General features: G+C 39.6%; 1 protein-coding gene across 4 annotated transcripts in view; it reads right to left on the bottom strand.

Moving 5' to 3' along the window:
* Positions 1-11,641, bottom strand: part of nrp2a (neuropilin 2a) — a 78,747-nt gene extending 67,106 nt beyond the window's left edge. For all 4 annotated transcript variants that reach the window (XR_008962804.1, XR_008962805.1, XM_057331664.1 and 1 more), the window contains exons 1-2: positions 10,956-11,641; positions 1,487-1,664 (exon numbers count right to left, since the gene is read on the bottom strand). Coding sequence is in view for 2 of the 4 variants with exons in the window: in XM_057331664.1 (XP_057187647.1) it covers positions 1,487-1,664; positions 10,956-11,028 (251 nt within the window). In the remaining 2 variants the exon portion in view is untranslated. The remainder of the gene's footprint in view (positions 1-1,486; positions 1,665-10,955) is intronic.
* Positions 11,642-12,409: the final 768 nt, after the last annotated feature.

The raw sequence follows: 12,409 nt of genomic DNA, 5'->3' as shown, positions 1-12,409 counted from the left end.
GAGAGAGAGAGAGAGAGAGAGAGAGAGAGAGAGAGTGAGAGTGAGAGTGAGAGAGAGAGAGAGAGAGTGAGAGTGAGAGTGAGAGTGAGAGTGAGAGAGGCTTCTTCCAGGTTTATTAAAATGATATGGATTATATACTGTATGTTAATAACAAAAAGCCTAAACCATAAAGACTTTAATGACTTTAATGCAATGGATTAAAATGTTTTGTCTAGTTAGCAAAGCCACTGAACAAAAGGTTCATTTTAAACTAGATTTTCTAGAACAAATTTTTGTGCCATTTATGTAAAATTCTCAATTTGGAGTCTCAGACAGCCTTCAATGCTATAACATCCGTTGTTACTCTCTCCGAGCAGATACGTATGGACATGTATCCCCTTAAAAGCGCCGCTGCTGCGGCCATGAAAGCAAATTCACCATCTGCGATGAATTGCAGGACAATTACTGTCGGACATCCAATAGCCCGCTGTGAGAAATGTTGCTCGCATTATGCATAATCCACAGGTCTCCGCTCTTTTCTTGAGGATTATGGCTGTTTTGAGCAATTAAAGGTTAAAGCCTGTTTATTTGTTGGATTTCACTCAGTTACGCTACTAAAAAGCAGTTCTTAGCATTTATTCCTTAGATAAGAATAATTGTTGCCTAGTGGACGTGCCCTAAAACGTAAAACCAGCCCAATTATACAGGATTCCTAAAGACCAGTCGGCCAAATCATGACTGAACAACACCAACTAACAACATTTCAACTGCAAAAAAAACCCCATATTTTAGGCTAATTCACACTGAAAACTTGTGTATTATTGGATCTGTGTGTGTAACCATGTTTGTGATAAAAATGACAACTGTCACACTCTGAAACATTTGACATGTTGGTGTTTGTGAGGGCGGTACAGACCAGCATTTCAACATACTATGCTATAGAACTTAATACAACCCAAACCTTACAGACACACAGTATGAGAAATAGACTGACACGACTAAAGCCGATTTACTGGTCATTATAATGTAAGTCAGGCTCAGAGAAGCAAGCCTACGGATGAACGTAATTAATTTTACAGCTGAGGGAAAGCGTTCGAGAAAAAGCCTTCGGGACGACCCCGTTTCCCCGCGACAGCTGCACCACGTCTCTCCGTAAGCCCTTTAGACCCCCATTATATCTCTCTTAACTTCACCCACACCTCATTCCTTTCTTCACCTAGAACGTGGCCTCCTCCTTCTCTCAGGATCGTTTTCTCCTCTAATCCTCGGTTCCCCCTGCATATGTCTCTCACATGTCCTCACATCTCTCTTTCGTTCCGACAGTTTGACGTCTACCTCCATCACACCCTCTTCGCTTATCTTCCTCTTCCACCTCATCAACAATTCCAGTCACGGGGCGGGTCACGCACGCTCCGTCGGAGGTAAATTAATGGCGTGCACGTACTTATCGTCATTTTTTCCAGCTAATTTTTTCTAATCTTTTTCTACTTTTATACCAGCGTCTCACCTGCAATCCAGTCTCTCCAGCTCGAAGTGAGGGTTGAAGTTCAGCACGATGCGCTGCGAGGGTTCGGGAGCGGCGATCACCCACTGGCAGCTCTGATGGGGCGGGTATTCCAGCGGGTAACCGGGTGACGTGATGTAACCTGCGTCGCTGGCGTCCAGGTGGCCTCCGCACGTCTCACCTGAGCCCAACGGGAAAAGAGACAGACAGAAATGTGGGTGACGGTGTGACTTAGATAACTCGGTTATTAGCAACACTCTTGACGCTAATTTGGTCGAGCAGAACATCGTGAACTGAAGGTAAATTAAACACATAAATCAGGTTCTACCAAATCCCAGAGCGAACGGCGAAGAAATAAGAGGGATACTAATCATGTTGTCAAGGCCCACAAGGAAAAAAACAATACGCATTCAACAAAATCAAAATTTACCTCATTTACTTAATGCGAGTTTTTTGTGCATGATTCACTCATATACATATACAATTTAAATTTTCTGTGAATTATTCCTTTAAAGCCTTGATTTTAGATGCTACATCACTGTCTCTGTAATAGGCCAGTTTACCACAACCTGACACAGGAAGTGATGCTCATCTCCTCTCTGAACGTTTAAGGGTGTTCTCCAAAGCTGCGAACGGGATCCAGCATAAGGCCCGATTCACATTTCGCGTCTAAAACCGCGCAGAAAACGCTAGCCGTGCTGCTTTCTCTCTTCAAATGACCCGCGGTCACATTTCGGCACTCCGAAAAGTTGGACTATTTCCATCTCGATGCGGCGCCAACGCGCCTAGAAAAATATGCGGCCGCACCGATTGCATGTCGCGACCGCATCGCCCCTTATTTGAGCCTGCAGCGCGTCTACATTTAAAATAACGAATATGCGCTCGGAAAAGACGCAAAATGTGAATTGGGCCTAACAAAGCATTTCTTCTCCCACCCAAAGCATTCTCTCCATCACTCCAATGTGTTATCTAACAAACACGCCTTCCACACGCTAACATGCAAAACAATGTTTTTTAGGGCGCCCTCACACGTAGCGAATAACATTCTGGTCATTATAATTCTAAACAGAGCTAAGATTAGCAGACAGAAATACTCTCTGCTGTTTTACCATGACAACTGTGTGGAGTGTGTGTGGGGGGGTTAACCACTTCATTCACTTGGATAACAGCTGGTGTAGATTAGAAAATAGTCGGTTATTCTTACAGCATTATGAGGTACATTTTCAAGTTCAAAAATGTATAATATATTAAAAAAACATTTCAGGTTTATTGTTCGAATTCATCTTTTATTTAGAGGTTTTTCTTGCATCCTGAATATCATTTTCCATCTTGTTAGTCAAGTCCCTTCAATGACATATCCATAATGACATTATTGTTGGGGAAGTGACATCATTTTATTGGGGGAAAACAGCATAAACATCAATAACTACTGGCAAACGATTGTTTAAAATCTTATTAGTTGATTTGTGTCCATTTAAATTCGACCTGTTTGATAAGATTACAGAAATCTATATGAACATGCTTCCTACTGTTGGGTTAAAAATAACCCAACTACTAATTACTGGATTAGCATATAATGACCATTTGAGAAAATAAAGAGTCAATATTAGGTAAAAAAATGAACCAAAATATCAAGATGGGTCAAAAATACGGTATGATCATGTAAACTAACTGTAAACTTCTCACGGTTAACCTTCATCTGTTTATTGACATCCATTTCCTTGTCGTTGTGCAAACAATGGAGTTTATATTTAATAAAATGTAGGCACCCGAGCTTGACCAGGGCACAAATCTGAAAATAACGTACAGGCGAAATACAATACAGAGTTCAAAGAGTTCGAAAGGTTTTGCATTAAAGCAATGACCCAAACACCGGTTCCAACAATTATCCCTCATAAAAACATGGTTACACATTAATATATTAGCATCAATATCATGCCTGATGATTACAAATTCTACAGGTTTATATAGTGCAATGATGGATCATGCTTACATGTTTATGTTAAGCACATCTCCACACACATGTTATTAAAAGGAATCTGGGAATTACGTTCAGTTCTGATGTGGGCTTCTGTAGATATATAGGTAAACATTGCTGTCGAGCTAACTTTAGAAAATCACGTCCTCTCTGATCAAACTTCATAGCTGTCCTACATCTGATACACTCCTAGCGTCTGAACGGTTCTAGCATCTTTGTCAATGTGGGCAAAAACGGCAAAAAGTTGTTCCTTGATGTGTTTCACGTGCTTTCAAAATTCACCAAATCTATCATAAGGGTGGGTGGTATGACCAAGATCTCATATCACGGTATGAGTAACCATTACTACTCTAAATATGAGGGAAAAAATGGTACTTTTGGCTGTACTGAAGACTATTTTGATAACACAATTACATAAAAGTAGGTACATCATCTAAATGTTTAAAACATGATAGAAGTCATTCATAATACAATAGACTGACTGTCATTATAAAATACTTTTTGGTATGCTTGACGTTTTACTCACACCGCAATACGCCCAAAACATACGGTCCTCATCTAAGAGGAACAAAGGAGAACATCTCGGATATTAAAGCAGTGCAAGTATACTAATGCAGCCAGGAAGAATCGAATCAAAGTGAGGCACGCTTCACAAAGTAATGCTTTATCGCCAAAAGACTATAAGACTCATGAGAACACAGATGTTCAACCCCCAGAACTCTCAACATCTATAACGGCATTTTCAGGGAACTTTTAAAATTGCCTTACAAAATGAGCTCCAGGGCATCCAAGAGCCACGTCAAAGATCTTCAGCGCTACGCACTGGCGTGGTGAAATCGCTCCAGACAGGAAGTTGAGTATCGCCTCAAGCTACAGCTCCCATACGTGCTGATGTTCCAGTCATAAGAAAAGCAAAATAAGGAATCGTTTAAACGGTTGACATTTTCACAAATGTTACAGCATGTAAGGTACACTTAGAATGCCGTGGTTTTTCCAGCCAAAACACCGCTAAGCCAATTCACGCTTGCCAATAACCCACTACGACTGGGCGATATAGATAAAAAAATTCCACGCATTTTGATGAATTGATCATCATTTGTATTGACGTAAATGAATTGCACTGTGGGATTATAATATTTGGTTATTATAGCGACAAAAAGGAATTCCTCCATTCATTCTGCCATTATTGCCCAACATATTACAAGAACACAAAAGGACGGATAGATAGCAATCATTCAGTCTGCATGAGTTCTCTGACTGTGTATATCTCTCTATTGTGTGCTTTAAGGGCAGGGGGGTTTCAAGAGCGAAGGGGGTCTTGTGGATAAGTCCAAGGGGGGGGGGTTCTGCGTGCTCGGCACTTTTTTTAGACACATCTGTCCTTTCATGTACAGAGACAGGAGGAGAGAAAAGCTACAGACAGCCTGTGAGGAGAATTCAGAACAGGGGTGTTTTTATAGGCATGAACACAGTATGAAAAATAAGATTGTGTGTTTCTTAAAGGGCCACGTTCACCTAATCATTCTCATTACTCTCACCCTCATGTCGCTCAACCCGTATCGTTTTCTTTCTTCTATGGAACAAGATGTTTGTCAGATTGTATATAAAATGAAAAAGATGACATTGAGATATGATATAAGGGTGAGTAAATGCTAAAAAAAACTCAAATGTTTTGCATGCACTAACCCTTTAACGATGTAAACAAGGTTGTGTTGGATGCCTTTATAAAACTAAAAGATAAGAAGGGAATTGAAATGCAGAGCTCCCTGGATATAAATTAGCATGTGTGCACAGCACTTCGTGTTCCTCTCGACTGGTATTCATTTCTATTAACTGCATCATCGCTGCGCTGAACTGTCACTGTGCCGGTAAGTTGCGTCCATGAAATATCTCCATCCTTCTCTTTCTCTGTTTCTTGCTCTATCCTTCTCCTTAATTAAAAAGTGCCGTCACCCGCGGTGAGGAAATCAGCACTGATCCATTCATCCTTACCAAGCCAAAACTCTCTCTCTAATGCCATCTAATTTTTTTTGTCTCGACTGCTTTAATCACTCTCATTCACTCTCTCAATCACTCACTTTTCTCGTTCCATTTTAAAAGCTCTCACTCTTTCTCTCAACAGCTGCTTTTAAATCACACTCGTTCTATCTCTTGCACTTTCAGTCCTTTCACACTTTTCCTGTCTCTCAAACCCTCTCACTCTTTCTCTCTCTCTCAACTGCTCTTAAATGATGCTCATTGTATCTCTCAATCGCTCTCACTTTCTCTTTCCATCACTCTTTCAATCCTTCTCACGTCTTCCCTCTTTCAATCACTCTCACTCTTTCTGTTTCTCCCATTTGATCTTTCTCTCTCTCTCTCTCTTGCAATCGTTCTTTCCATTCCTTTTAATCACACTCATTCTCTCTCTCTCTCTCTCTCTCTGGTCGTGAACCTTTACCTGTTCTAGTGAAGAAACGGTTTGAAGAAAATAAAACATTTGTCATTATTACTCACACTCATGTTGTTCCAAACCTGTATGTTGTTGCTGTTTTTAGGTGAAAATTTTTTTTTTCCACTCATCTGGACTCTTTCCAGACCTAAGGTCAGTTTAAACTGTCGAATGGAACAACATCATGAATAATAAGGCTAAATAATAATGATTGTAGAGTATTCAATGTACAACATTTCTGTTGGTGAGGCTTCGTGTCAGTTATTCGAAGAATACCAGCTCAAAATAATAATTAAGTTACAACGGTACAAACTATAAAATTGTAATTCTAGCCAGCGAACACGGAAGCAGTAAAATGTTCCAGCATCAATCTCCTGGCCTTCTTGGAAACAGACCTTGTTCAATCAAATTACAGGACTGCAACTAACTGCTGTATGAACATCAATAAAATACATCAATGTTCAATAAATAATGACATTTATTAAAAAATAATGATGTAAACAATTCATCAGCCAACACAACACGGTCTATGCTGTTTAAGGTTGCCAAGCAACAGAACAATCAAAGATGATTCACATTTCTACAATATAATGTGAGCACATATTAAATGGCACAACCAATCAGATTGCACCTATATAAGATTGTAATTAACTCAACAAACGGGAAGGAAGGAGGAGGGAACCGGCGAACAATCAAAAGACTTTAATCAAAATAAATAAACAATAATCCAGCAGTAAAAAGGCCGGCAGCCACCTCACGGTCGACTGCCGGTGTTGTGCCGAGAAATGCACCCCTGCCAGATTATGCACCTCCTTCTATAACACGCTGTCCGATTGGCTAATTCTAACTCCTCCCCACACCTAATCCTAACCATTGTGGGGAGGGAGGGTGCATAATCTGGCAGGGGTGCATTTCTAGGCACAACACCGGTCACACAAACATAAACACAAAAGTAACAAGCGAACAACACGAATATAAACAAAACTTAACAAAAATTCCGGGCCCGGCCCTCTCTCGCTGTATGCTCCTGCCGCTCGGCCTTTTATGCTTCCGATGTCCTCCGTGGGAGATACGAGGCCGGTGGCGCCCAGCTGACGCTCATTATCAATCGCATCACCGGCCTCGCTTGCTCCTCCCAAGGCTCTCGTCACGCCTCCCTCGTCACAAAGATCAGCAACAATTTACATTTAATAAACTGTAGTTCTCATTCAACAAAACTTTTGTGATGCCCCACTTTACAAACATCAATGTGTCACCCTGTCATCTCGTCTCTCTCAGCGCCACGCACGCACACGCCGCGCTAAAAGCTGAAAAGAAACTAATAGGAGGGGATATTTAAATTATGCATGCTAGCCATATTTTTAATTTCTCCTCAATTCAAGCGATCCAGGGAAATCTCAGCACCCACGATGTCCGCAGGGACCAAGACAGTCGTGTTATTCTGACCCCAAATGCAAATTTCTGACCTTCTTTTCACAGCAGACACTGTTAGCTCATGCATAGATTAACACATGTGGTATTGATGAACCGCAGAAAAATACGACGAAACTGCATATACAACCAATCTGGTATGTAGATGAAAAGAGACGTGTGTCTTTCCATCTGCTTCCAGGAACGCAGCGGGAAAAGAAGCGCTTTGCTTGTTCATGTGACATATTCATGTTTCAGTTTGAGAGCTTTTTTATCTTTTAATCACAAGTATGAATGTTAATAGTGGGGGAAAAACTCCTTGAGAAAGCTGCAGAGCAAACATTTTCAAAGATGCTTGATAAGGTAAGTAACTTCTTCAACACTATTTGCAAAATGAATGACACATTACATTGTGCGGCTGGTTGGAGCCTGACTTAAAGGGATAGTTCACCAAAAATTCTTTCATCATTTATTTACCCTCATACCCTCAACTTCCACTGTATGGACACACCAATCCACTATGACTTTTCAAAGCAAAACTAAATGGACCAGAATATCATAAAGATGTTGCGATGTACTCTGATGACTACCCAGAACGTCCTAGCATCACCCTAAGAACCGTTAAGAACCCCTTAGCAACCACATAACAATTCCCTGGCAACCACTTAACACACCAGAGCAGTATTTACATTTTTTAATATATCAGTATATTTTCAAGTTTCATATGTTGAAACTAGGTTAAACAGAATAGCTTTCCATCTTTAACAAAGCCATTCGGGTTTACAATATAATTCCAACATAAGAATCTGAAGATTTTGATTTTAACTTCGTTTAGATCTACTGATCGAATTGTTACAAATCATGTTGTGAATAATAATGTTAAACGTCTATTAATCACCTTAAGAAAGAAGACAGAAAGAAGGCTGGAAAAAAATGATGTCCTTTTGTTTTGAGAAAGACAAAAAGAGCCACTACTGAGACTCATGAGATTGTTAACACGTGGACGGCCTGATATCACTGAATGTGGGTCAACGTGTCAAAATTTGGAGATGGCAAATGCATAAAATGACAACAAGCCCTGCAGGCACGGATCTTGCACGAGAAACGCACTGTCTTTGTTGTCTATAATTCAATGCATTGTGTTGCAATTGACGGTGCTCTGAGATGAGGGCGTTCCTGAAGTACCTGTGAGACCACCGCATGTGCACGATTTTAGGCTGAGGTCCAAATGTGTTTTTGAAAACCCTTCGCCTTGAAACAATGCCATGTCTCCACAGGCTATGAGCTTGCAAATAACAACTGCTTACATACATTACCCCCCAAATTAAATAGAAAAGAATGATAAAAAAAGACACATGAAAATAAACAACACTGCACAACATCATCTATGTTACGTGGAAAACGTTCTGAAGAGCTGCCATCTGTACGTTAAAGTAAACCTTTTTGCAGAATCATAGTTCTAGTCAATCTATGCCAAGAGATTTTGGATGGGGGTTTGAATATGACAGAAGCAATAATGGAAAAACAGCACAGAGCACAGCGAGACGTCAAGCATCAATTTCATCCATATGCCAAGCAATATACCATATGTAGAATATTAAAACATGACCTTTTTTCAACGTTGCAAAACCATATAATAATGCTGTAATGTGCTACTACTTTACTTTAAACTGTTTATTTAACAAGAGCGACATTTTCCATTTATACGACTTCTTTATGTCTTTTGTCACCTATTCAAACTTTTATTGTCTGGTCAGGTTTTCAATTATACAGGTGATGGTTAAAGGTTACATAAGGTACACTCATATCCAGCTGCACCTTATTTTGCAACATATAAAGATCTTTCACCACTAATTTAAGCAAGGTCACTTTTGGTTTCAACCTGTTGGGCTAAAACTGCAGGTGCTTCAATACAACTAGTAGCCTATATTTAGGAATAAAGTATATACCACCCTAGGCTATAATTTGGTTGCAAATTAATCAATTAATTTACATAAGGATGTTTTAAGTTTTTTATTTAATTAAAGTCGCATGTCATGTTTTATTTTATGTCAAATGGTTATACCACAATAATCATAGTTTAACTATGGTACAACTGTGGAAAAAAACTATAAGAACCAGTGACCACATCTTGTAGTAAAACTATATCAACTCGCTAAAAACATTATAACAAAACCATGGTTAGTGTTTTTTATATTCATAATAATTCCCTATGTATATATATATATATATATATTATTGATATATATTATATATGATAGCATAATGGTGACTGCCAGCAGCTTCAACTGGCATCTCTATTCAAAATAAAATATAATTATATTTTCCAACAATCCGACTCTCCATCTAACACTTGAATGGAGTTGTTGTTGTTGTAACCACTTGCCTTTATCTGCTGGCAAATAAAAATGATAACGCCAGAAAAACGTAGGTCTACATCGCGTATTGCAACGGCCAAAAACGACGTTCTGAGCGCGCGTGTCAGCGTTAGGAACCGGGGGCGCGCGTTGAACTCCACTCACGCCGTGGATCTCCTTTCCCGTGGAAAACCTCCATCAATCAATAACGATCAAACAGGATTTACATCGAGGTAATCGATTATATTTACTATTCACTGACTAATTACAGCTATTAGAGATAAACATGGCGACAGTCGTTCCTCACAGAACGCGTGTAAAGTTTTAAAGGAGCCGTGTTATTATTATTAGGCCTATTGTAAACAAGATCGATATGATCAGTTCACGAAATGAACGTAACTGCGACAATACCATGTTTTGGCCATGTATTTTGGAGTACAATACAATCAAGAATCATTTGTACCACCCCTTACAAAAATTAACCATGGTTTTACAACAGTATAGTTTAATGGTATTTGTAGTAAAACCGCAGTCACCACAAATTTGCAAATTGGCACACTATAGTTCAGCCATACATGTGTAGTAAATAAAAATACAAAAATACAAAAAAGTTACTCTTTTCTATAATAAAACTAGGTAATTTGTTTTCAGCTACCCCTTCTTTCCCTACTTCATGTTCATAGCGCATACAATAAACGTTTAATAATGTTTGCATTCCACAGGTACATTCAACACACGGGCAACGTGAGCTTATTTTTTATGGCCAGGTGGATTTCACATGGCCTTGGTTCCAAATACACTTGTAAAAATAAAGGTTCTTGGTTCTTTAACAGCACATTCCCTTCTTCTGAAAAGCACAGCTTTCACAGCAAAATAGTTATTTGTGTCATCTTAAAAGATCTTGGCATCAACCCACTTTGGTTCAAATGTTTTATTTGTAAGTGTTTTTTACTATAACCCCAGTCTGCAACCACATATTGGCAAACTTTCCTTGACATGATAAGAAACCTGATCTAAAAACAGCTCTATCGCTAGATGTTTTTTTTTTATAATGCACTCGCATCTGCAAATACTTTGCAGATAAAGGGTTTAACATCTAGTGACTCATTTTAATATAAACCTGATTCTTCACTAAATAAAGTCAGAACATGTTTTCTCAGCTTGGTTCGGCTGGACATCAGAAACGCTCGTCGTGCTTCACCAGGAGTGAAATCTGTTTGCCATTTGCGGATAGCCTCACTGGATGGGAATTTAAACAAACACGCTAACTTTATAAGAGGAACAGAACAGGCTTACCTTCCTCTGCGCTGACTTTCAAAACGAAGCAAAAGATAATTGCAATTCCTAGTAGAGATCGCGAGAAATCCATCTTACCGAAACGCGCCGTCTTGGAGTGACCCGTGTTCAAGTAACAGTTAGTGATCTCCTTCAAGGTACAAACGCAGATAAATCTGCGTTTGTGAAAGAAACAAAACAAGCTTTTTCCTCCTTACAACGCTCAGATTTCCAGATTCAGTCCATATTCAGAAACTGAGCCCATTGCGCACTGCAAGCGCAAACTGCGTAACAAAATCTTTTTCAAATATGCATCAAGTCGTCGTTGTAAAACAACCTGTTTTTCTCGGAACCTTTGAGTTTGTGCTATGAATAAAAAAGTGTTTTTGAAGTGTATTCCCTTATATAGCCGTCACGCGTTTACGTGCGTTATTGCGCTCCATTGGTCTACGATGGTTTGGTGATAAAGGTCTCCGCAGGGATCTCTCCTCTAATCTGCCGTTCAAAACACGTTGTCCATCCGAGTATAAGTGCTCTGCTTTCTTACAGCTCTTATAACTCATTCAGCTCTACTCTGGAGACACAAGAATAGTTTTGTCCAAAGTAGCCTACCAGACAGGAGTGAAATCGGCGTTACGCACAGAAGCGCACTGCACGGCTCGGCTGTGTTCTCTTGCAGAGCGCATGTGGATGAGCCCGAGAGCCCGTGTGTGAGGGAGAGAGTATGTGAGGGAGAGAGAGAGTATGTGTGTAATAGCATTTCGGAGCGGCGCAGCTATCGCATTACACTGAGCTTTCCTGGCCCGCCCACCAACCCTCACACACTGAACAGGGGACAGCTCTCTCCCCCTCACTCAAGATTCAAGATTCAAATAGCTTTATTGGCATGGTAAAAATTCTTTACATTGCCAAAGAATAGGAAGATTAAATATGCTTCCCCTTTTGCCAGCAACTAAGTTATATTTTGCGCATTGGTTTGAATTACATTTACATGTATGCATTTGGCGGACGCTTTATCTAAATCGACTCACGGTTCAGTGCATTCAACTATACTTGTTTGTTTCATTGTTCTATGAGGATATTACATAAAAAGAAATGACTTTAAATGCCATGTTTACACATCAAACGCCACGAGGGTCAATGGGGAGATTTGTAAAATATAACATATAACATTTTTTATTATGGTAATGGTTTGGCCAAGAGCAAAACCCTTACAAAATCAACAATACTTTAAGCATTATTTTTTTAAATAATTATTGTAGCAAAGTAATTGTTTTCAAATTAGGGTTCACATATCACCTCACTCACTTATATTCAGTTGGACTGAATCATTAAAAGAACCATTTGAAAAGAGTGAATCATTGGTGAATCAGATAGGCAACGCTCTCTTTCTACCTCGTGCACTTGTGTGCCCGTGTGGGTTGCCAGTAACACACACACACACACACTCAAAGCTACAGTACATTTTATTTTTA

The sequence above is a fragment of the Triplophysa rosa genome, linkage group LG4 (genome assembly GCF_024868665.1).
Source record: "Triplophysa rosa linkage group LG4, Trosa_1v2, whole genome shotgun sequence".
In the NCBI taxonomy this organism is placed as follows: domain Eukaryota; kingdom Metazoa; phylum Chordata; class Actinopteri; order Cypriniformes; family Nemacheilidae; genus Triplophysa; species Triplophysa rosa.
Note: the sequence above shows the minus strand (reverse complement) of the source record. Positions and strands in the feature narration are given on the sequence as shown.